This window comes from Lampris incognitus, chromosome 10, assembly GCF_029633865.1.
Source record: "Lampris incognitus isolate fLamInc1 chromosome 10, fLamInc1.hap2, whole genome shotgun sequence".
Lineage (NCBI taxonomy): Eukaryota > Metazoa > Chordata > Actinopteri > Lampriformes > Lampridae > Lampris > Lampris incognitus.
The window spans coordinates 24,328,958-24,356,060 of NC_079220.1; the positions used below are offsets into that span (position 1 = coordinate 24,328,958).

General features: G+C 43.0%; 1 protein-coding gene across 1 annotated transcript in view; it reads left to right on the forward strand.

Moving 5' to 3' along the window:
- Positions 1 to 4,380: 4,380 nt before the first annotated feature.
- hs3st4 (heparan sulfate (glucosamine) 3-O-sulfotransferase 4) overlaps positions 4,381 to 27,103 on the forward strand; it is a 164,595-nt gene continuing 141,872 nt past the window's right edge. Inside the window, exon 1 of the mRNA XM_056288108.1 lies at positions 4,381 to 5,000. Coding sequence (XP_056144083.1) covers positions 4,381 to 5,000 — 620 coding nt within the window. The remainder of the gene's footprint in view (positions 5,001 to 27,103) is intronic.

Sequence of the window (27,103 nt, forward strand, 5' to 3'; positions counted from 1 at the left end):
TTTTTAATTGAAAATAACCTGAAGTTTATTTCCCAGAAAAGGAGGGATGTCATGTACCGGTTTGGCATGTAAGGGCACCCGCATGTATGGGACGTCACCTGTTGATGTGGGGAGAAGCGCGAGGAATATTGTTCGGGCAGTCTTGCAATACGGTGGAATAAAGCAAGCCACGTTAGGCATTGTGTAATAACGGTGTGCCTAATCATTTATAATTAATGACACCTAAATAAGCATATAGGTGGGAATAACAGATCAGAACAGGAACATCTGTAAAATTTCCAAAATGCCCTACAAGCATTCATAGTCAAGTATTACAAACAAATGGGCCTGTGTTTTCCGCAAGTACCTAACATGGCTAATAAGGTCATATGTCTGTTTAGTTAAACTGTATGTACATTCTTTAAACGTTGTCTTGAGACTTGCTTGGTTTCTACAAACAAAATAACACCCATGGTGGAGTGTAACTGGTAGTCTGTTGGTACCCTCCATTTTCTTTAGTGGCGTGAATGTAGTCCTCTATTATCTAAAGCACAAATAATACGTGTTAAACAATTTAGTTTTATTTTGCACTACTATTCTAATTACATTTTTGTTGCGAAGTTTGACGCAAAGAGTGCTTATTTACTTACCTCGCCATTAAGAAATGTGTGGGGTCCTAGTGGGATGAAGTCATTGTGCCTCAGACAATTGGTTGAACTGTCAGGATTTTATTGCAGACCGGGCGGGCGGTTGTGGCTAGATAGGACGCAGCTACCAACGGAAGTGACGCAAATTCTCGAACTCTAGCCGGGTGAATTTCGTTGCTATGGCGATAGGTGAAGGTGTCTGTGGTAGTAGACATGGCGGCAGAAGAAGACACCGGCTACTTTCAAAGTTCCCCTTCATATCGATCGTTTGAGGGAAATTAAAAAAAAAATTGAGGAGGAAACACGAAATTTGCCGATAGGGTTGACGCATAACGTCAAGCCCCGAAACGAATTCTTCGCATCGCTCCGCTCCGCCATTTTTTTGTTGACGTCCAGCCGGCGAGAATTTGCGTCACTTCCGTTGGTAGCTGTAGCCTATCTAGCCGTAACCCGGGAAGGCGACGCACCGCCAAAAGGGAAAAGGTAGGGAACTTTTCCATCACATTCTACCAGTGTTATGCTAGCTGTCATTTATAGTTTGTCCTGCCTCCTATCAGCGTCAAGAGTTCCGTGGAGTACCACCCCTTTGGGGCGATTCAGTCTGGTTGATCGCTCTGATACACTTTCATGGCAAGGGCATTACTTTAGAACTGCAGACACTGCAAGGTACATTGTACGTGTGTAGTACGGGAATGCAAAAGCATTGCGACGGAGCGCAAAACTGCCCCCTATGTTTTCCTCATCATGTCCCTAATAAGCCCCCGTAGCAACGCAATCTCAATCAGCCATTGGCTGCTGCTGTATGTCGCCGCTATGTGTCTGCGTGGTCGCCATATTGGAGCGTACAAGATCCGCTTGTAAACAAATATGTGTATTGAGGAATGAAGACGTCACTACAAAATCGACTTTAACTCATTTAATTTTGAACTGATTTTCGTGAAATTCAGTTTATTAAAAACGTGAGAAATTTAAATTTTTACTTTTTTCCTATTGGAATTAAATTCAGTTACTGGGGGCGGATCTAATCAGCTCTATATTAAAACATTAACGTTCTGAATAGCCACAACTTCCTTTGGGACATGCAGGCTCCAATCTATCAACAGGCAACATCAAGGGTAAGTTATTTAGAATTTTAGCTTTTGTGAGATTCTCCAGAGATGTGGATTTCTATATCTATTGTATTGTTATAAAGCCTCCTGGTTCCTTGGACAACTATGGGTGTCACCAATATCCATCATCTCCCGGATAAGGTGAAAAAGCATGAAACATTGAAGATGCATATGGTTGCCTGAAACGTTGAGCTTTCGGGAGGGTCAACATTACTACACAGTTGGACGACAGCTGCAGGATAGCTGTGCATCGTCACAACGACGAGGTGAGTAGGAACCTCCATATTCTAGCCCGTCTTATCGACTGTGTGAAGTTTTGTGTAGAGTCCAAAGGCTATCTGATGAAGACTGAATCAGATTATTGTGAGAGTGAAGACCTTACTCAATTGTATTTGATTAATGGTAAGCAATTTCTCTCTCTTCACATTCAAAGGTATTTGTGAGGGCAAACTGAGAGATGATAATTGATCTGTTGATGACAGTGGATTGTTCAGTCATCGTCAAGCCAAAATAATTTTACTTGACATTTACAATGAACTCCTGGATGTAGCTGTCCACAAATACGCTACAGTATGCAGCGTTAGGAACACTCTTTATCTTACGCTGACATCTAGTGGTTACTGATGGCATTGCCACATGATGTAACCAGAAAAATGTGATATTCTTAAATTAGCTAGCTGATTTCAATTGAACGGGTTACCTCAGCCAACATCGCAACAACTGCCCCCCCCCCCGAAAGATTTGGAAGGAGCCGCCACTGTTGCAGAAGTGACTCCTGCTTCCATAAATTGACTTTTCACAAAAAATCTCACCCGTAGTAAGCAACACACTGTGAATAATACAACAATCAAAATGAGAAAAAGTCGTTTGGTTGATTTTTAGTGGAAATGTTTCTAAAAAAAATCCCGCCCAGTTCCAGCGAATATCGAACGCTAAGCCATTTTCACCGCGGTAGTTATTTTCACTAACAAGTTGAGTCAAATTTTAGATTTATAGGCTATTTATTTAATGATATGCACTTCATCTTAACGTCAATACAACTTTTCTCTGCTTTGGTCGTCGGATGCTCTCAATCTCATTTCAACAAGCTATAACTGTACCACGCATCAGTTACATTCACGATACAACATGCTTGTAATTGTACAATGTTACCGTGGAAAATGGCGTTGGCTATTATAATTATTTTGAACCCATGATGCATTGCGGTGTACAGTTACAGATTATAAAATGACAGATAAAGAAATTATTGCAAAGTTTTGCTGTAGAAATTACGGCGAATTGTCCCAATGTACAGTCAAATTATCAGTGAGCTGCGGTGTTTAGTGTGACGCTGGCATGCGGCGTATCGGAGGTTTATGATGAGTATATGGCTGCGCAAAAGTGTACAAGGTCTTGAAAAACCTGTAAGCGCGTATAAGGCACGGGAATGTCATTGCTTTGAAGGTTGTTTTTCACTTGACGGACACCCCCCGTCATTTCAACTCAAAGCGTGTCGTTGCTCATTGCTAATTGTTAGTCATGTATCCTGCTTTCATTTGATTCTGATAGAAGTCATTTCCCTTTTTTATTTTTTTTTATTTTCAGTTTTAGATGTTCATTAACTTCCGTAACGCTCCGCCGGAACACCGGTAGGGTGCACACATGAGCTTCGTGTGTTTACGCACGACAAATAACAGCCGTGTGTGTTTACAGGCAACTTTATTGGAGACGTATTTGATGGGGGGGATAGGCTCACCGTTGATAATGAAACCGGATGAGCTCTCTTGCTGCACTATTCTAGATTGACATCTGACGTTTGCAGCCTACTTGTGCAGTGTGCACGGATAAAGAAGTGGGTGTACACTTCTAGTTGTGCCGTGGCTCCTCGGCGCTTCAGTTCAGACGAGCTCTCGTCGCCGACGCGCACATCGTATGATGCGCCCAGCTGAAGAGACCGACGCGGGGAGCGCGAGCCAGCCAGCCGGAAGTATGAACTGATATTTTGCGGCGAGGTTGTTGAATCGGTGTGGCGGCTTAACCGTGGCTTACAAACTTTTTGTGGAGAAGACGATCCGGTGACGGTGTAGTAGTGCCTCGCTGGAGAGAGAGATCCGATTGATTTGCGGGCTAATTGGCCGGATTCGAATTCGCCGTTGTGTTGGCACAGTCAGTCGAGGAGCAGTTGACGGAGACGTGCTTTGCACGCAAGCCTGCAGCCTACTTCAAATACTCTGCTGTTTGCTTTGGTTTTTTCCTTTCTCCCCCCTCTGTCCTTTTGTCCATAAAATGCTAAGACTCCGTCCATCATACTCAGTCCAGTTCAAACCAGGCTGCTCATCTGGAAGGACGCCAGACCACAGCCTTTCAAATCTGCAAGTTCAGTCCAATAAATTGTGACATAGTCTGTCAGCCTTGGAATAAGAAATCGATCGGCTGGAGAAAAGGGGGCGCAATATTCCTCCGGAATTTTAACGATCTGTTTTTTTTTCCCGCTCTTCTTATAAATATGCGATTTGGCGGCGGTGGCTCGGTGTGGTCCGGCTTCACGCCTCTTCAGCCCTCGGAGCAGCGCTGATAGTGACAGATTATTGTTGTTGGTTGTCCATGCAAGACTTGGGGTGGAAACATGTCTGGCCACTTCTCTGAGAGGATCACTGCTATCAGAGATGGCATTTTGGTCCAGCACTTCGGTTTTTACCTCTAAAGTGCCCCGGAAAATCTTATTCATGTTCACCCTCTCCCTCTCTGTCACCTACTTGTTCTATAGCTTGATGAGCTGCTACAACTCGCTGCAGTTCCCCCTGCAAGAGAACTACGTCTACCAAGGGCGGCTGGTGACCGAGGAGACAACTTTGGTGACACTGAGGGAGCAACTTTATTCCACTTCGTCCCGGGGCTTCGCGGAGTCGGGGTTTACCGAGAAGACCACCGCGGGGTCCGCCGTGAGCGAGCATGCCAGCTCCGAGCGGAGGAGCGGGGAGTGGGTCCGGACGCCGCCGGCTCCGACTCGGCCGGCGGCGGCGGAGGCGGCCGCGGCGGCAGCAGACCACAGCACGGCCCCGGAGAAGGAGCAGCATGAGTTCAGCACCACGGACAGCGAGCTGAGGGCGAACTGCACCTCGGATTACGGGGAGAAGAAACTCCCCCAAGCCATCATTATCGGAGTGAAAAAAGGAGGGACCAGGGCTCTGCTGGAGGCTCTGAGAGTTCACCCGGACGTGCGAGCCGTGGGGAACGAGCCGCATTTCTTCGACAGGAACTACGAGAAGGGGCTGGACTGGTACAGGTGAGCTCCATGCTTTCTTTTCTTTTTTTATTATTATTTTATTTAGTGCTCTCTATACGAGAGAGTCCCAGCCACGGCAACACCGATGCAAGCAGCAATTTACAAACGCTGCTGTGCAATAAGTGTTCATCTGCTGAAGAACTTCCTATTACCTAACCTGTCATTACATTGTGGCTCTAATGGCTCTGCGACTGTGTGTGTGTGTGTGTGTGTGTGTGTGTGTGTGTGTGTGTGTGTGTGTGTGTTGTCAATCTGTCTGTGATGCTGACAGTTAAAATGTACAGCAGGCCTTAACACACACACACAGACACACACACACACACACACACACACACAGACACACACACAGACACACACACAGCCACACCATCACACAGACGGAGTGGCATGGACAGAGACAGGGAAATAATAGTTTCGTCATTACCATTAGGCTTTATTTGACTTCCACCGATGATTTCACTTGGCATAGCTTCAGTCGTTTCGCACGGCAATCATTTTATTTCCATTCTTCCCTCTGCTCCCCATCACAAGCCATTCAGTGTTATTATTGCTGTATTGTTCCATTTTTATCCCAAAGGCTGATTGGGCGATGCTGAACGAAAGAGAAATGGCCCACGCTTTAGTGGGAGACCTAAGAGAGGATGCTCGCCGTGCATCTGTAAAACTCTCAGCATCCTCTGCTATGGGAACCGTGTGTCTTAACCATGTCCAGATGGCACCGCCCTCCGTTTCTCTTTGCTTCTGTCATTCTTTGACACTTTGGAAAAAACAAAACTGAAACATAAATGGTGTCATTCACTCTACTTTTCCTATGGAGTTGTAATTAACCATTACAGTTTTAATAAACAGAACACACACACACACACACACACACACACACACACACACCAACTAGCAAACAGATGAAGAAACAAAGGTTAAGTTGATTCATTAATTGTTTTATTTAGTGTAGGAGTAAGTCCTGTGAACTGAGCATGCTGCATTTGTGCATGTGTGGCTATAGTAACATACTATATGGTGTGTGCAGGCTTATTTGCAGTGTGCACTTGTAGAACATACTCTGCTATGAGTCTTTGTACCAGTGGCTTATGCAGGTCAAAATACCCCCAGTGTTGCCCCTGCCCACTAATCAGTCCACCTGCATCATGACATCACATGTTTACACATGGGGCTCTTGTGTGTCCGTGCACTGACCCCCACCATCCCCCTCTTATATTACATCATTTAATACAAGTCAGTGTATTAGCAAGCAGAGAACTTTTTAAGTCTTTACCAGTGCTGTGTATAAAGTGAGACAAAAATCAATTCCAGGGTTCAATCGCGGTCCATGTGGCGAGGCTCAGTGAAGTGTTGTTCTTGCATGATGATGTTTGACCGAAGGGAGTTCAAGATTTCTAATGGAGTCAATGAGCTGATGAAAATGGAGCCGAGTGGGAAATAAAAAAGATCCTTTATGTTTTTGCTCCGTGGAACCAAGTCTGATGTACTTGTATTTTGGGGGTTTTGAGAGCATCTGCTTCCACTGCACCGTGCAGAGAGGCGAGCCTCCGCTGTTCATTTAGCCCATGTTAATGTGAACTCTTTCATTACACTTATGGCGCAGGGCTCATTAGACAGAAAGATGACAGACTTCCATAAATAATAATAAAGGCGCTTGTGTGTTTTAGTGCCCTTGAGCTGATCAAATCCCTTAAGTGCCCTTGATTTTATAGCCGTGATTGCCCTGTGTATAACATTACCCTCCGATGACGTGTGCATGCAGGAAGGAAGGACTCTGGCCTCACAGGGGGAGGATGCACCACGGCGGCATGGCTGCCCTCCGTGTTGGGCCAGCGTGTGACGACTTCCACCCTAGCCAGCGTGGATACATGCGGCATCCTTCGTCAGTTTGTTTTGGTGTGCTTCTGTGAGCCGGCGTTGGTCACAGCATCTTTCTTTCCCTGCCTGGGGTCCGCCAGCTAGGACGCTTAGTCCTGCAAGTTGGAAATTACACTATATTACTGCCGAGCGTGACCCTTTAATGCTGAGGGCGATAAACGAGCCCTGTAATCTTGTCAAATGCAATTAACGTGTTTGGATATATTTGGAGGACAGCTTTGATTTTTATTTATTTATTTATTTTTCTGACAGGTACGGGTGGCAAAGTGGCCAATGGTTAACACTGATGCCTCACAACAACAGGGTCCTACATACTGAGATATCTACCATATAATTAAGGATGACTCTGTGTGTGTGTGTGTGTGTGTGTGTGTGTGTGTGTGTGGGCGTTAGGATTGACTGGTGGCCTGTCCGGGGTCTCTCTCTCTCTCTCTCTCTCTCTCTCTCTCTCTCTCTCTCTCTCTCTCTCTCTCTCTCTCTCTCTCTCTCTCTCTCTCTCTCTCTCTCTCTCTCTCTCTCTCTCTCTCTCACTCTCTCTCTCTCACTCTCTCTCTCTCTCTCTCTCTGCCTTGTGTCTGCTGCTGCTTGCTAGAACAGGCTCCATTCCTACACATCCCTGAATTAGATTAAGCGGCTACGCTGGATGAATGAATGACAGAAACATAGACGATGACAGGGACTGTAAGCAATCCCTAAGTGTTTACAGTCTCATGTACTCACTTGTCTGTCCGGCCTATTCAAAACCAATTAAATCTGCAGATGTCGGTAAACGTATTTGGAAGCCGCTCCATTCTGTCGGTCCCAGTCGGTAGTGTGAAATGCTGTGATGATGATAGCCATGCACGTCCTTTACAGTTTATCCTTCACATAGCTGCTTCGTTAACCGTCTACAATAAGGAGTCAGAATGGTGTGATGGTGTGTGTGTGTGTGTGTGTGTGTGTGTGTGTGTGTGTGTGTGTGTGTGTGTGTGTGTGTGTGTGTGTGTGTGGGTAATGACTGTGAAAATGAAGACTGTAACTGTTTTCGATTTGCCTTTTACTGGCAGGAAGAATGTTCCACTGGATTATTGCTGCAAATGGAAGGCACCTAACACTATCCTGAATTTTCAGATATTGTGTTTTATAGTAAATATTTCTACATTCTGCGACCATCTGCCATGGTATATAGCGTAAGTCTGCTTTTGGTTTTCACTTATTTCCCACGTAGCAGACTTACTATAAGATCTAACATGGTATAGTAAGTGTGCTATGTGGGAAAGAACATGAAACGAAAAGTCTGAAATTGTTGAATTTCTCTGAAATACACTGAAATGTTGGGTTCAGTCGTAAAATAACATAAAGGTCGCAGTTATCCGAGATAACTGCTCTGATTCTCGGTTTCCCCCTTTTTCTCCCCAATTGTATCTGGCCAATTACCCCATTCCTCCAAGCCATCCCGATCGCTGCTGCACCCCTTCTGCAGACTACCACATGCCTCCTCCAATACATGTGGAGTCGCCAGCCACTTCTTTTTACCTGACAGTGAGGAGTTTCGCCAGGGGGATGTAGCGCGTGGGAGGATCACGCTATTCTCCCCAGTTCACCCCCCCCCCACCTGAATAGGTGCCCTGACCGGCTAGTACAGCGACCAGGACACGTACCCACATCCGGCTCCCCCCCCCCCCCCGAACAGGCGCCCCGACCGGCCAGTGGAGCTGCTAGTACAGTGACCAGGACACATACCCACATCCGGCTTCCCACCCACAGACATGGCCAGTTGTGTCTGTAGGGACGCCTGACCAAGCCGGTTTGCAGTTTTTCCCTGTCATCCACTACAGATCATTCTTCAACGGCAATTGCCCCAATTTGGTTTAGACTACGTTACATGACCTTTATAGTGACCGTTCCTCCGTGGGAAGGTTGGTCGTGTAGAGGAAGTGTAAGGACGCCATAAAGAGACGGATCTGGTGCAAGAAAACCAAAAAACTACTGAATGAGTCAGGCACAGAGTCTGAGATGCATTTGATGCTTATCAGTGATCCATGCTGGTCTTGGCATAAGACACACAGTTGTTCCTCATCCTGAATGGACAGGAAGCTCTGTGGCCAGAGGGAATGCTTAATTTTGTGCAGACTCGTAGTGCATCTAATCATTACTTCAGGGCCCAGAGACTGATACACAGTAGGGCAGGTCCATTTATCACCTTATACCATTTCCTTAATGTTTAGTGGTGAGGAACATCATTGACCTGTGTATTCTGGGTTTAGCAGTACAGGTTATTAGCAATGTAGAGCCGTCTTTACTCTGCACACAGTACCGCTGATGCCTCTGATGCAACCTCCATTTCTGGGTAAGATGGACAAGCTGTCAAAACAATGGCCTTAAGTTTTCTGTTCTCTGGAGCATCTTCCCTGGAGCACTGGTGCAGAAGACAGTTGTGGAATAGGGAGTATTAGATGTAAAGCTGATTCATTGGTGGCACAAATGTCATTATAACACGCTGAGTGCAGTGCAATATTGCATCAGCTCTGCACCAGTGTTGCATTCTTTTTCTTTTTTGGCAGAAAGATGCATAAATTGTACAACCCCCCCCCCCAAAAAAAAAAACAAAAAAAACCCAATGTCATTGGTTTATTAATCATGAGGTTTATGCTTGCTTTGCACAGGGTTGCAAAGCAGGCCAAAGAGGGTTTGACTGGGCTTGACAACTTGGCATTTTGTATTATCTTTGTTTTTGGTGTGGGTACAAAAGTGGAGGTTGGAACAAAGGAGAAAAAAACAAATAGATACCATTAATGATGTGATCTACATCAAAGGGGTCAGAAAAGGGTTAGTAGCAGTTAAATGTGTACTGTACTCCCTCTGTTGTCTGCCCATTTTATTTCATTGAGGATAAACACCGTGTAGTCATACTTGGTGAACCGTGTATGCATTAGCATGGGAAGTGGGGGGGCTGTGGGGGGGCTGCAGCTCCCCCTATTGGTGGGTGCAGCCCCCCCCCCCAGTAGTGGCAAGTGGCTGTGTAACTTCTTAGACCCAACAGTATTTTAAACTGTGGGCTAGGGCTGTGAGGACTATACATTTTTAATAATAAAATCTAGGGGTGGGACGATACTGGATCGAATTCCGAATCATTCCATACTCTCTTCACGGTTCAAGACGCTCCCCATTTCGCGAGATCATGTGTTATTAAACACTGGAACAACTGGGATTTCACACCGCCAGTTTTTAAACTCTATATTTTGTCAAGATAAATACCAAATTGAGATATTGATGCATTGCATATTATACTAGTAAGTCTGTTAGGAAACGACTGATATCACAATTAAAATTTTAACAACCTTAATACTGTAGAGAATTCAGGGGGCAGCCGGGTCTCCTGCACCACGGGTGACGATGTTAACCAGTCGACTAAAGGGTCCGACCCATCAGCCAACGGGCTAGCGAGTCTACACATCCGTGATCGTTACAATACTATTTTTCAAACAATTTAAAATCACCGCTGTCCAACGCCTGTAAATACTGCAACGTCTCAATGGTAGTCATGGTGCGTCTGAAACGGCGTCTGTAAACCAGACATTTTGGAAATAATACCTGGGGAAAAAAAAAAAAACGGAAAGCACATATTGCTAATCTAACAAATGTAACAAGGCCTATAAAACGTGAAATGTAAAAAAAAAACAAAAAAAAAAAACTGAATTTCGTGAAGGAAATGACGCAAACAGCACACGTCATAAATAGAGACATGACGCTCACGATGATGTGCAAATTACGCGCGGTCTTCCTGACTGCTCATGGTCGTTTCAGGTAGAGCTTATCATAACTTTTTCTGTGCAATTGATCTAAAACTCATTTTGATACAAATATATGAATCCAGGCAATTACACACGGGACATTCCGATAGAAAAAAAAGGATATTTAAAAGATAAGGGGTTCACAATAGCACAACATCACACTTTAGCGCTGTGGGTGTGAGAGGGTTTTTTATTTTTTGAAAGAACAACCGTTTCAATTCAATGCCGCTCAAAATACAAAAAAAACTTGTATAAATACAAATACAAATATGAATAAAAACGGCAGTGGCAGCTTCAAGGGATAAACATAAACAGTATTTGTTCACAACTCTTCGTATTCACAAATGAAAACACAATGAGAAAACATAAAAAAATAAAACAATGTCTATTACACTGTTGTATTAGCATTAGCCTATTCTCTTGAAGGCTACAACAGCAAAATCAATTAGCTAACACTTGTTCTTATGCACAAACATACATATGCACCTCAAAGTTATATAAATAAACAAAACAAAACTCTTATCGTTTGATTCACATTTGCAAACGGTTTTAACAAACCTCAAAGGTTGAAAGATTTTATGGCGGACACAAAACTCTCGCCAATCATCTGGTCTGCAGTCATTCACCTTCTCTGCGCTGCATGGTCCCCCCCCAAAAAAACCCAAAAAACAAAAACAAAAATGTGGCCACAACGAACATTGTTCCCTTCCTGACAGTGCAATACCATCAGCGATATGCTTCACATTCTTAAAGTGACAGTAACATAAATGTCACTATAACAGAAATAGGGACTTAAATCGTGGTTTCTACGTTTATAAGGATGTAAATGAGTATCTTTGCATTCTAAACTAATACTCCTTTACCATCGGGTTACACTCTCCCCTGCTTAACTATCAACATCCTCGGTGACTGCATAAGTACTCTTCACCTCTTTCAGAGCTTCTCTAAAGAACTACTTCTACGACTACTGCTACTTTCGGCTGCTCCCGTTACAGGTTGCCACAGCGGATCATCTGTTTCCATTTCTTCCTGTCTTCTGCCTTTTCCTCTGTCACACCGGTCACCTGCATGTCTTCCCTCACCACATCCATAAACCTCCTCTTTGGCCTTCCTCTTTTCCTCTTCCCTGGCAGCTCAATATTCAGGATCCTTCTCCCAATATGCCCAGTATCTCTCCTCCACACATGTCCAAGCCATCTCAATCTTGCCTCTGTAAAGCTTCTCTAAAGAACACTGAACCTAAATTCACTAGGATCTGAGATACAACAGCTGCGCTTAGGGACAGAGACTCTAAAACTGATTTTGGCTCATTATGTGGGTTTGTATGCACACCAGCATTGATTCTCTTACTTCTGTGAGGAGCAGGGATGTGAACCTATACTACAGGTACAGGGTCGGGCACGGGCTCTGAATCAACACTTATTGACTGTCCCAGATCAGGGTCCAAAGTCTCAGTCTCCATAACGCTGGGCTCTACATCAGGCATTACTGCCTCGATAGACTGAGGGTCAGGAACAGGTAGGGGATCGGTTTCTGGATTATTCTTTACCCTAAGAGAAACCTCTCCAATTACAATGCCATCATAATGTTCTCCATCTGACCTCTCTGAGTCTGAACCTTCAGACTGAGTAGGCTCACGGATTGGTCTGGTAGCCTTCTTTCTAGGCATAGGGCTAGGGAGAGTTGGATTTACACATGGCTTAATGTCTACCCTGTTCACTCTCTTAACTGGCCCTCCCTCAACAGGTTGAATGGTGTACCTAGTTCCCTGTATCTCCACAACCTGATACACAGTTGCCCCCATGCATCCTGTATTTTGTTTCTCCCCAAAGGTCTATGTCGTAAGTACACATGCTGACCTTCCTCTACCAGGGGACAGTACACATTGTTATTGTGAACAGCAATCTGTTCAGCAGCTTTCTGCTTGTGCATGTGCGTCTCTTAGTCTTTGCTGATCAACAGCCAACCAGTCAAGTTTCTTATCCTCAGAATGCTCCTATCTAAGTAGGGCACCGACAGAAAGGAGGATCCACACCATACAGTAGGTAATGATGAGAGTAACCTGTTGTTGAGTGTGGAGTCATGTTGTATGCATACACCAATTCTGGTAAATGCTCAGGCCAACGCCTCTTTTTGTCAGCGGGCAGTGTTTGAAAAAGCTCATGTAATGTTCAATTAAAACGTTCACATTGTGCATTTCCTGTAGAATGATGGGAAGTAGTTCGCGTTTTCTTTATCCCATACAACTTGCAAAGTTCAGCTATTACCTGGCTCTCCAAATGTTGGCCCTGATCCGAATACAACCATTCAGGCACGCCATACTTCATGAACCATTCCCTCAACAGCACCTCAGGTGTGGTGTCTGCCTTTTGGTCATGTGTGGGAAAAGCTTGTGTGAACTTTGTAAACACGTCTGTAATCACAAGAACATTTTCTCTGCCATCTGTAGCTGGCTCAAGCGCTATGAAATCTACAGCTCCAACCTCCAAAGGCCTTGAAGCAAGGAATGATCTCATAGGGGGGTGAATTTTTGGATGCGGCATTTTAGTGAGAAAACTGCACTGACATTTTGTGACCCACAGCTCCACACCCTCATGCATTCCGACCCAGAAACACCTCTGTCTCAGTAATCGTAAGGTCCTCTCAATGCCTTGGTGACCCATGGAGTCATGTACACTTTCCAAAACCTGACTTTTCAAGCAGGCAGGTAAAAGCAGTTGAAAACACACTCCGTGGCACACATCATTTACCACCTGGTACAGTAACCCATCTCGTTCCTTCACATGGCTCCAATGCTTTAGGATGGACTTAAGAGCTCTACCGAATCTCTCCCTTTCCTGACTATTTGGCTTACACTTTTGATCCCAAAAAGATCATAGCAAACTAAGCACAGGATCCTGACTCTGAAATGTACACAACTCATTGTTGGAATACCTAGGCAGGGTAGGTATTGCAATTTTAGGAGCATTCAGGGAGCGGCAGGTCTGTGTCTTTTTTTTTCCCCCCACAAAGTTATTAAACTTTGAAAATCCCAAACTGTAAAAACGACTGTCTTGGTCGTTCTAGTAGTTTTTGAAGTTTAAAGATTTAAAGTAAAACAATCTGGCAGCCTGTCCAGGGTGTCTCCCCGCCTGCCGCCCAATGACTGCTGGGATATGCTCCAGCATCCCCGCGACCCTGAGAGCAGCATGACTGGCTTGGATAATGGATGGATGGATGGAATTGTGATATACAACAAGTAAAGATGGCACAACATTTTGTTAGAACTTTTGCACTGGCATTATGTTTGAATACAGGCCTTGATGATGCCAAAACGTTAGGCCTAATTCTTAAAATAAATGAAAAATAGAGAACCGCAATGTTGTTTTGTCTCTTGCTTACCAAGGCGTCATCCACTGTTTTGTATTGAATCGAAATTGTGAGGCCTGAATCGTGAGACGTATCGAACCATGGGATTTGTGAATCGTCCCACCCCTTGTAAACACTCCATTCCAAATCTGCTACACACGCACCTTACAAACAAAACAATGACGCCATTCTGTAGCGACCAGGGGAGGCGGCCGCTCTGACTGTCAGTGGTTCTGCACTGGGGGAGCGCAATGGCTGATGGGACTGTTAATGTTAGATTTAAAATTGTGTTTTAATGATGTGGTGTTTCTGTTGTGGCTATTCTTGTGTTGTTGTTTTGGGGGTTCGACCATTTACTGACTAACTGACTGTAGGACCATGACTGGGACTGATGTCACCACTTGTGATATGGGGGGGGGGGTCGTTACGTTGTGGTCCGTTCTGGCTGGTGTGAATAAAAGAGCCCTCCCAGGGTCGTGTGGTGTATGGGGCATGCGAGTTGCGATTACAAAGAGATCTCTGCCTCTCGACTCATTCTTCCACGACGGCTCGCCACAACACTTTTCGTTTTAGTTGGCAGCCCCCCTACTTAAAACATCTTCCCACACGCCTACGCGTATGGCAAATAAAAACAGACTTAATGGAAAACCATATGCCTTCATCTACGCTTTTCATTGACATTGATGAAAAGTCACTCTAATCAACTGGTCTTTAATTGTTTCTCCAGAACATCTCCGCTGTCGTTAGAGGAATTGCAGTATTACTTGAAAATCAATCTGATTTGAATAAGTGCTGTGTGACAGCAAGACTGTTCAGTTTTGCTCTGGTTTATGAGCATCTCGTGGAAAATCTTGAATAGCTTGTAAAGTAATTATGGAATTGATTTTTTTTTTTCCTGGAGGATTGTCCTCATATTCAGAAATGAAGCCCTGTTTTTACAGAGTGAAAAATTCAGTTGTTGAATATATTGATCTCACTGTTTGCTCCACGGAGGATGCATAAGAGAAACTGGTACTGGAGCTCGACATGCGTAAGATTTGAAAAATAACCACATGAATATTTGTTGATTCCTGGCGGGAAATTTTCCATCCTCTCTCCTCTATGTGGGGTTCGGAGGGCAGGTAATAATCCAATGTTTTGCTCAAGGACACTTCAGTAAAGCAGATGCTGGCTTTCTATGTCAATCCCCATTTACAAGTACAGCTTCATTACAGGCCAATGGAGTGCCACATAAAACCGCATTGCTTATTTCAAAATCGATGTTCTCTGAGTGCATGCTGTCAAGGAAATAAATAAATAACTGTGTTTATTAATGCAGAGCTCGGAGATGACGCAAATTCAAAGGTTAAACATACAGCAAAAGACCGAGGTCTGCACACTGAAGAGCTCCCAGTACTTATTTATTCCACAGCGTTTCGATCTATCAGATCTTCCTCAGGCAATATATACATTTTTTTTTTCCAGGATGTGTGCATAATTGGTTACTCTTACAAATACAAAGGTTACCTGCAATACACACTGGTTTGATTAAAAATGCTGAATTGATTAACCAAATATACAGAGCCACCTGTCATGCAGAAAATATAATGAAGGAAGTAGAAAAAAAACAGCTAAGGATGAAGTAGGCCCCGTGATGGCCTTGCTGCCTGTCCAGGGTGTCTCCCCGCCTGCCGCCCAATGACTGCTGGGATCGGCTCCAGCATCGCCGCGACCCTGAGAGCAGGATAAGCTGTTTGGATAATGAATGGATGGATGGATGATGAAATATGCATTAATATTGAACTCAAATGGTGAGAGCTGAGGTTGAATAAGAGTTAATGAAACATTATATATGACAATGGATTACAAGCTAGAATAGTTAAGAGCAGAAAAGTGTCTTTATGCATCCAGGTAAGAAAATCAAAGGAAGTGTCCAGATGAACTGATTCAACTTTCTTTGATAAGCAAAGAAAAGTTATCCACAACCAACAATACCCGCAAATGTGTGTGTATGTGTGTCCCCGGCTAATCTCGCAAACTGCTGGACCTAGCAGCCTTAACAATGTTTCATGCACAGTTATGACTGCATGATGAAGAACCTCTCATGGTTGCCGTGATTCAAAATCTTCGAAAAATGTTTGGTCTCGTTATCACCGTTCCCTCTCTCTATTCACTCTCTAGCTCGCTCGACCAATGCTGCTTTCGGTCACTGCCCGATCTGACCCAATCTGACCCGATGTGGCCCTGCACTCACACCGGCAGCGGTTTTGTCGCTATATGTCACCAATTTGCTGAATAACTGTTGCTTGCAGCCAACTTGTGGGTATTGCTAACATACTTTTGAGGAAGTGGGCTACAAATTTATTGACAGGAGAGGCATAATTTTCTGGCGCAGTGGTTAGCGCAGTTGCCTCACAGTAAGAAGGTCCTGGGTTTGAACCCCGGGGTAATCCAACTTTGGGGGTCATCCCGGGTTGTCTTCTGTGTTGAGTTTGCATGTTCTCCCCATGTCTGCGTGGGTTTCCTCCAAGTGCTACGGTTTCCTCCCACGATCCAAAGACATGTAGGACAGGTGAATCGGTGCAAATGTGTGTGTGTGTGTGTGTGTTTGTGTGTGTGTGTGTGTGTGTGTGTGTGGGCCCTGTGATGGCCTGGCGGCCTGTCCAGGGTATCTCCTCGTCTGCCGCCCAATGACTGCTGGGATAAGCTCCAGCATCCCTGCGACCCTGAGGGCAGGATAAGCAGTTCGGATAATGGATGGAGATTTAAAGCACGGATATATATACATATATATATATATATATATATATATATATATATATATATATACATGCTTTAAATTTACATCCTCTTTGCTGTATTCATCATGGAGTTGTATGTTTATATTTTCTTAAAGGCTGGCCTATTAACATATTGCCCAATATATGTGTGAACCCAGGTGCATTCCCACTAAACATATGTTGGATGGAATTTATTTTCCTATAGTGTGAGCTTGCTTCAAACACTACCGTTTCATCATTGAGCGCAAATAGGCATGCACAATCGCCACTATCCATGCACGGAGACAACCCCACCGGGGATACTTGTGGGTGCACAATATTCTGCTGACCCGGAATAAGCAAGGTGGATTCCTATAGGAACTAAAATGCTAATAGGAACACAAGTTTAAGAAAACATTCCACAGCGAAAGAATATAAGAGGAACACATCTGCCCTCTGATTGGCAGTCCCTCAACTGTCACTGCTCCTTTGCATATAGTTTAATTTTGCTCAACTTTTATTTATTTATTTGCCAAGTTGCGGTGATTTTGTCACCATGCGACTCACCGTACTCGCTCAGTTTAGCCTAGAGACCATTGGAAATCAATTACTTCCGGCCGCTTTGTCGCTTGTTGTCGCTGACGGTGTGAGCGTAGGGTGAGTCAACCATGCACATGCGTGACTCACATCTACGGTTGACTCAGATCAGGCGGTGATAGAGTCAAAACCAAAATACTAAATATTCGGGTTTGAGTCTTGAAAGTAAACGAGAAGTCGATCGTATTTCGCAAGCCAACAAATCATTCACTGCTGCTGTCAGCACAGGAGAACCGGAGGAACAAGGGATGAACCAAAAATAATTCACCTTATTCACCTTACCGCCACACGGAAGTGCCACTTTCCAGTGTTAAAACGCCACTATAAAAATACATTTTCAAGAGTAAGATTAATCACACACAAAGCTGGAAATCATCTCAGTGGCCACAATAAAACATTTCCCATGGCTGAGCTTTGTTTTCTTACTGTTGTTTTGTGAATGAAAGTCAATCAGCAGAGCAGCCATTCAACTTCATTCATGTTATATCATGAAAACTGTGAGGGTTATGCACATTTGAAGTCTTTTAATAAGGGCTTTGAAATTATGATGTTCTTGTCTGTTATTGTGTGTCAGACTTGGTCGCATTCATGCGATTGGCTGCCTAGGAGGCTGCACATCCACAGACTGACAGGCAAAACGTTTTTATTAGGCAGATTTTTTTTATCTTGAGTGTTGCATGTTAAAAACTTTTTTTTCCATATTCCACCTCACAGAAAGAAGGTCCTGGGTTCGAGCCCCAGGTTAGTCCAGCCTTGGGGGTCGTCCTGGGTTGTCCTCTGTGTAGAGTTTGCATGTTCTCCCTGTGTCTGCATGGGTTTCTTCTGGGTGCTCCGGTTTCCTCCCACAGTCCAAAGACATGCAGGTCAGGTGAATCGGCCGTACTAAATTGTCCCTAGGTATGAATGTGTGTGTGTGTGTGTGTGTGTGTGTGTGTGTGTGTGTGTGTGTGTGTGTGTGTGTGTGTGTGTGTGTGTGTGTGTGTGTGTGTGTGAGCCCTGTGTGATGGTCTGGCGGTCTGTCCAGGGTGTCTCCCCGCCTGCTGCCCAATGACTGCTGGGATAGGCTCCAGCTTCCCTGCGACCCTGAGAGCAGGATAAGCGGTTTGGATGATGGATGATTTTTTTTCTTTTTTTAAGGCTAAATAAAACAAGACAATAAGACAAGTGTCCATATAAGACATATAAGGAGAAATAAGACAAGAGGCTGTATGGAGTTGCTCATCCATTGAAACTCGATAGAAAGCTGCTCTAAGTTCTTATCTGAACAGAGCAGTCCTTCTGTGAGAGCAAAAAGCACTTTTCTCAGGATTTTCTCGCGGGAGAGCCGGTGTCTATCAACAGACTTTATTTGACTAGGCCGAGGGTAATTGCACTGACAGATTGCAATCAAATCATGACCAGATAAATGTTGCAAAAATGTGTAGTATTTTTTATTTTTTATTTTTTATTTTTTTAGTATATAAATGTATCTCAAACCAGCTTTGCAATCGCTGTACCAAGGCCCATCAGAGATGAAATAAATGGATGTAGGAGGCATGTCATAGTGTCCGTCGGTACTCTAAATTCAGTTGTCGGTTTAATAAAACATCTTAAATGCATTCTGAATGTGAGATGAAGTTACTGTATTTCGGCTTATATTACCTTCAAGGAGACACAAATCCTGACTGCTTTCTTAACTAAGATGAATTGCTTTAGTATGTCTTAGAGAATATGGATATGAAGTAACATACTTATTGCTGCATACCTTTTTTTTAAGTTATAATTCAAATTTTACTCAGGGCTGTTCACGGTTGCCATAAATCATGATTCAGACAACATCAAAGAAGGTTGAATCAGTTCATCTGGATACAATGTTTATAAACGTTGTATCCGGATGAACTGATTCAACCTGCTTTGTTGTTCTTACCTGGATTATTGAGCATGCATCAACAGAATCCGACATCAGTTTGTTTTTTTCACACATTAATGCAATAGAGAATATACTGTATATAAAATACACTGTACAATATATTCATTTATTTCATCTGCTGACAGTCATCCCATGCCGACCAAATGAACAGTCAAAGATGTAAAACAAAGAACCATGCAACCCAATAGAGGGGGGGAAAAACTACTCAATTATACAAATCTACTAAATTGTAAATGCAGAACGAGTGCTGTGAAGGCTCTGTGAATCTACGTTGCACGCAGCTATCCTGAATAACTTACTGTACTGTGAGCCGACTGCCAGCACAATGAAGCTGTCTGAGACAAAAGAATAAATCTCACAAAATATGATCAATTTTATTGTGTAGCCCATTGTGTCACGTAAATAATCAGTCATCAAAACCGTACTACTGTGGGCCAGGCGAAAGCAGAAACGTTAACACAGTTTCTTGCAAAGGTAAATCAGATAAATGCAAGAGGAAATAGATAACATCCATGCAATGATTAAGATCCTCTTATCTTTTTTATAGGACAGGTAGACTGTAGACTAGCTAACTGGTTTTGAAAGGGCAACTATGTCTGCTACGGCTCCATATATGGCATGGTATTCACTGGATCTGAATCTGTCAGGTGTGTGAGGATGGGGTGGGGGGGTTATCAAAACCTTCACTTTCCAGAAAACATCCTGATCTAGATGAGAGATGCAGGAGACACTACAGACGTGCTGCATAAAATGCCTTTGATGCGGCGTCCCAATTTCAGATAATCACATTTCCACCATATTTCTGAATGCGAGTAAGTGCTTTCTGTGTATTCTCTGTCCAGCATCATCAGAGCCATTCCTACGTAAGATGAGTCAGGCGAGCTCAAACCAGACCTAGTTTTACTAATGTCTCCAGGCCATCATATCCCCCGTGTTGAACAACATTTTAACCATGTGTGTAATAAAACCGGTGGGGACATGGCTGTAAATCCTTTGGGAGCAGGAGGACAAGATTTACAGCCAATACAGAGATACGTCCCTGTACTGGAAAAAAAAAGGTGTCTCAGTGATAAGTAATGCCATATTGCAATGCTGCGGTTATTTTTCCATGATGGCATTGTTTATATTGTGGCTTGCTCCCTGTATACCATCTGCAAATTAGTTTAACTTAGTTACCAGATTTTTCAATATTCCATTCTTGAGCTTCAAAAGATGCAGCGTTCAGAAAGATGTCAGAAAATCAGCCTTGCCATTTCCAAGGACTTTTCCTCTTTGTCTGATTTGTAATGCGTTTTAATCAATGGGAAGCTTACACAGCTCTCAAGCCCCTGCACAAGTTTTATCCAAGCCAAGGCCGTGCCATGTAGCACAAGCAGCCCTTTCTAGATTTTATCAGAAACAAGGATCCTTTTTTTTTTTTTTTTTTTTTACCTGACATTGTGAAAAAGCTTCTGCACAGAATTCCGCATATGCTTTTCAGTTTGACTTTCAATTCGAAAGCTTTAATTCTATTTGTCCATTTGAAATTCAGCTGCAATGGGACTTGTGAAGGACGGAGGGCCCTGTGATTTCTGTGATGAGCAAAACAAGGCTGGAATTACAGAGGGGAGACATGAAAATGGATTACAGATATAATTACAAAAGTGCACAGAATTTGGAAATATTACAGCAAAATTTGCGGACATATTAGGAATTTGAAGTAATTTGTCCTCAGACCATCCGTTGCTCTCCGTTACAGAAGCCCTGTCTGACTTCTCTGTCCTTGTGCACGTTCACATGCACATTATAACATGCACGGTGCCGTAAACGGTAAATGCATGTGAGTTTATTGTATGCGATGGAGGAAGAAGTGTCGAAGGGAGCAGCATCACAGAGGACAATGTTGTCAAAAAACTAAGAAACACAATAATAATGATTAAATTCAGGACAGAATAGTATCCAAATGGCTTTATGAATCAGGAAAAGCTGTATTCTGCAAGTTTGCCCAACATATCATTAACTGGACATGAAAATACTCTTACTTAATGCACTTCTATTTGTAATGTAACTCTGTTATGCAAGCACTGGACTCAAAATTTCATTTTGCTATTCTTTTCACCACTGTAGCTTATTACGCAAACTCTCTTACATACAATCAGAATGGGTAAAAAGGCAAAAATCTCAATGAAAAAATATAAATATAAAATATCCCACTGAGGCAAACTTGTAATTTGTGATATTGGGCTATACAAATAAAATTGACTTAAATATAAATGAGAAAGTCAACAATAGGATAAATTAAACGGAATTAAGGGATAAAAAAAAGAAAAGGAAAAAAAAAACAAAAAAAAAACAGGGATTTGATAAGGCTTTAGGAGTATTCTTCAGCATGAAACTGTACTGTACCAGCACTCATTGGTGGTGAGACAGGACCTTCTGAGAGGAAGCGTGTAATGCAGACACAAATCCACCGCCGAGTTCGGCAGCAGGAAGTCTAAATCCAGCACTTATCCCTTGTTTAGACCTGTATTCACTCTCCCAGTAGCACCACAGACAGCTTAGCCCCTAACTCCTCGCCACCCGACTAGGGGCCCCGTGACTCCCGTCAGCGGGGAGATGGGTAGGAGAGGGCTGAACCAGATCCTCAAGTATAGGCAGGGTGCCATCTCGGCATCCTCCAGCTGGGGCCTGTGTGCCGCCGCCGCGCCTCCCTGTCCTCCACCTCCCCAGCATGGCAGAATCTGCCTATGCCTGATAAGACAGTGCCAAGATTCACAAGGATGCACCTCTGAGTACCACCATGCCAGCGCAGCAGTTGTGGAATTAAACTTTTTAATTAGCAGTGAACCCCAGCGTCTGTTGAAAACTGGACTCCTTCAGCCCAGTCTTCCTTGACACCCACCCTTGTTTCTGCTCTGATTGAACTCCCCAAGCACCTCACAGTTGCTAAGACCATACTAGTGACCATATAGGAGTATATATATTTATTTCTGGTTTCAGAAGAAAAAAATCTTTAGTTTGCATTGCAACTGACAACATTGACCAAAGTAGAGCTGTTTTTCCTTTGTCTATCTTTATTTGCCTACAAAGGATCATATTAAACTATCCTCTTAGCTCCAGCACAACTCTTTTTATTTATTTATTTATTTATTATTGTCAGCCATGATGAATGTACTGTGTACTGCAATGGGGTACAGGGTTTGTACTCTTTGTGATAAAAACATGAGCCTGATGGTCAAATACAACAAAGCATGATTACACACAAGTGAAATATAAGTTACTTTTCTGGTTGGTTACACATGAAACATGTCTACAAACTAGTCAACAAATATCATCACAATAACAACATATTAAGCAATATTAATATTAATCATGACTATCAGCAAATATGAATACATCGGCCCATAGCGTCATATAACAAAGACGGAAATGACAAACCAGGCAAGATAAATTACCCTAATTAAGCTTTAAATTTAACAATTTGTACAATGTGGGGTGCCCAGATATCCTGGGGACCAAGCACATCATATGGCGTCTGTCCCCTGGCTTGGTCCATGGTAGTGTGCCCAGACTTTGCAAAAAAAAAAAAAAAATCCTAAATTTAGAATTGTCAGTTTTAACTGATCATATCATATTCCGTACCATCACAAAAACAGAAAGAACAAAAAATGCATATTTTTATAGCTTTAAAATACTTGCAAGTTGTCTGATATAGTCAACCACCAAGTGGCTTTGGCTTAATGCTGCAGCCATATTTCTATAACAGAAGATGCATAAGAAAGGGCCTCATATGTAATTGCTACACATGGCAACATCTAAATCAACAGTTTAGCATATAGTAGCTTAACTGCAACCTTGGTTAACAGTGGAATCAAGGAGTTGTATTGATCTAGCTACAATCAAAATTTGTTTATTAATGTTTCCCTGCATTGGGTTTTTAGATTTGCAGCAGTTTGACTGATGGAACACCAACAGGAAGAAAAAGTCAATATTGTATCTCACATTAATTGTGCTATTATAAGGGCAGGCAAACACACACACACACACACACACACACACACACACACACACACACACACGGCAGATGCAGCAGATTGTGTTGTGTATTTGTTTCGGCTATCTTCATTTTGAATTAATCATGAATAAATAATGGGCTGTCCTGCATGGCTATAGACTACATTTCATGGCAGCTTGGCTGAGAAACTCAACAGGACAAATCTCAAAATGTTTTTGTCTTTTATGACTTTCTTTTATGATAGACAGTGTTAATGATGTTACTATCAGTCATGTATACAGTAATTCATGTAAAAATTAGGTATTGGGAATTTTTTTTTTTCTCAATCTTTAAGGGCAACACAGAAACTGTCCCTTGATTTGCACCAAGAAATCTCATCGCTTTATCATAATGACAACATAGAGCACAACTTTTGCTTTTTTTTGGGGGGTGGGAGTCCCTCCCCCCTTTTTCCCCCCAATTGTACCTGTCCAATTACCCCACTCCTCTGATCCGTCCTGGTCACTTCTCCACCCATTCTGCCGATCCGGGGAGGGCTGCAGACTACCACGTCTCCTCCGATACATGTGGAGTCACCAGCCACTTCTTTTCAACTGACAGTGAGGAGTTTCACCAGGGGCGAAACTCTTTTGCTTCTGTTCTGAAGTCTTAAGCTGTCAGGTAGAGTATCTCTGCCATAAAGATCGAAGATTTAAAAATCAAATTTCCATGAGAGAAATGACAAAGCTTCATCCAACTGTACAGGAACATCCAACGCAGCTCTGTCCCCACAGTTCAATATTTGCTGCAACAAATACACTGCAAAGGCAATGAGTTTTGAACTGTGTGCACTTAGTTTTGGTGCATTTGAATCAAAAGAAGCACAGTACTGCATAACATTACAGCAAGTTTTTTTTTCCCCCTAGCAACAGCATTGTGTATTGGGAAAGTGAGGGTCTCTCTCTCGCTCTCGCTCTCTTTTGTGCATTCCTCTCTAGGGTCAGACTTTGGTTTGATCTTGCACTAGCTATCTCCATTGGAGTAACACAAAAATTATGGAAGAAAGGATACTGCTCCATCTTCTTTTGCATATAGAGAAAAAAAAACCCTCTTGAGCAGTTAATGGGTTAGCATAGCCAATTTCATTCTGCCTTTGGTCCTGTTCAGAATTCACACACATTCTCTCCTTCTCACATACTTTCCCCCCCCCTCCTTCTCTGTTGCAGCTACAGTTCGAAGCTCTCAAGTAGAAGTCTATTTTACTGATGGTTAGAATTTAATACACCCCCCCATTGGTAAGATGTGGCCACGGCGTACGGTTCACCATCAAGACTTATTCCTAGTTTATTTTTGTGTCCATCAAAACAGCTGGATAAAATTAAGAGCTGCCTTTTATCTCCACTGTCCCAGAGACAGAAGAGACAACGTAGAAGGTTTGTGTTTTTGTTCCATGGCATGGATGAATTGCCTGAAAATGACAGCCATAGCTTCACATGATAAATTATTTATTTTGGACCAAAAATAAAATATAGGCTGAAGTCATTTTAGGGCTTAAAGGCATCCCTATCTCCCAAAGGATTTTTTTTTTTTTTTTTTTTTATGTGCCACAGAATTGCCATGATGTGCTCCCAGTCAGAGGGAACAATGATTCCATTCGGCAGAATGCTGGTTTACAGCCATCTTTAAATCTCTGCAAATAAGACTTCCCTGGGACAAATAAGCATGTCAATCATACTTGTCAAGATTCCAATTTTCCCTTCGCATCTCCTGGAGCATTTGCGCTGTGCATTATCGGCTGTGAGCAATGCGGTCTCATGACACAAACCAGAAAAGAAACTGATGCATTTATTCTTTTTATTTTTTATTTTTTTCCTTTAGTCAGAGAACCCTGACAGGAACGGCCACGGAGCCAAGATGCAGGAGCTGCTGGGAATATGGCTCCAATACGTGTCCGTGTACATTGATATTGTGTTGTGCTGCTCGGCCTTTCACTCCATTTCTCTCTCATTCTATTAGCTTTATTATCTTTCAGCCTGCACGCCTGCGGCAAGACACACAAGTAACTGGCCATTTTGCAATGGAACAGAAACACTGGTATATTTAAAAGGAGGGGAAAAAAGACAATCTAACGATTGATTTTTTTTTGTTGATTTGAATGTTTTCTCTGAGGGATGCTTATTTTTCATTAACTCGCCCTTATGGCTAAATGAATGATTGACGTTATACTGACGACGTGAGCCTGGTGCTTCGAGCTATATGCATCTCATGTGTTTTTTTTTTTTTTTTTTTTTTTTGACGCCGTCCACAGTTCAAAAACAACCTGACAGTCTTTATTCAATTATGACGGCGCGATGTGCTGGGACTCCGGAGGTGTGAGCTTATTTTCTCTGTTTACACCCCTGAGTCACTGTCACAAACAAAGACAAACACAGTCATTGGCTTCCAGGAGCTTGTTTGCTGTGATTGTCCCATCGCCTTTGAAGTTTCTCATCGCTTTATGTTGCTTATTTATTCATGTTCTCTCTGAAATCACCGAGGGGTGCTCAGAATAATTTTAGCACAGTGCGAAACAATGTGTGAGCCGAGTATTAGATGTGTAAACTCCGCTCAGAAACATACAGCAGAAAATACTGTCGTTCTGCAGGGATTGTGCCTTTTTTTATCCTGAGGAGGAAATCTTCAGGACATGGCGTGTGTCCGAATTTAGAACACCCTGATGAAATGTGTTTTCTCGAATGTGCCACTATCGGAACAAAGCATGACTTATTAATTTACATCCTACTACACAGGAGCGATCTGTGTTGGTATGCTGTAAGTCACTTTTGTACCAGCTGTGGCATTCGACGAAAATCCCTTGAGACTTGGATTAAGCCAATGAAATGCAAAAGGACGCTTTTAGGGATTATGCTAATTATTAATTGGTGCATCAGAGGGTGATTGTTTTTCCTGGATAATTTGGATTATTGGCGTTAGAGATTTAGGAGAGAGACGACGTGTCGTGGTTTTCTAATGAGGCTTGTTAGCTTCTCCCAGCGAGTTGGAGCCCACTCTCAAGTTATGGGTTTTTAAATGCTAGATGTTTAATTTTATATGCCCCTGCGACATGCTTCAGCGCACAGCCAAACAATATACTTTACTATGCAATAAAATGCCATTGAGAGAGATGCAACATTGAGAGAGATGCAAAATACACATAAAAATATACAAATGGAGAGTCACTGTACTATAGGCATATTTAAAGAGTAAACTTGACCCTTATTTCATATATATATATATAAAACACAACCCACAACACATGACAACCCATTTTCAGGCGGTTGCAGGATTAGGTTGCCCGTCTTTCTTTCACAGGACGGGCTACGTGAGCTGCACTTGCTTATTCATTCCATGCATTTTAAGTGTGGCCGGGGTGACTCTGCCGATAGTCGCTCTCCAGTCCAATCGACCTTTAGTTTGTTTCATGTCTGCAAGACAAGAGGAGGCAGAATCCTAAGTATGAATTGATTTTTGAATAAGTATACATTTACTTTCAAACATCTGTGGAACGTGCTGGGGCTGCGCTGTGTGGCAAATGGGCAAATTTAATTGATTTGACTAATGAACAAGGACTGCCTTTTGTCTTCTGACTCAAGGTCGCCTCGGCATCACAGTCCCGAGCTGTCCTGTGGTCTCTTTAAAGCGCCAACTCACCATGAAAGTGCATCTGGGCCGAAGTGAGAAGGTAGCTGCTGTAACTAATGGGTTTATTTAATTCAATTTATTGCTGCAGCCCCTGGATCATAGAAGGCATGCTGGCCACTGTAAGATTGAGGTTGTCTTGTGAAAGGAGGGGAGATTAACCCCCTTTTCAAAAGGGCAAAATACACTCTCATGTCATGCTGGATTTT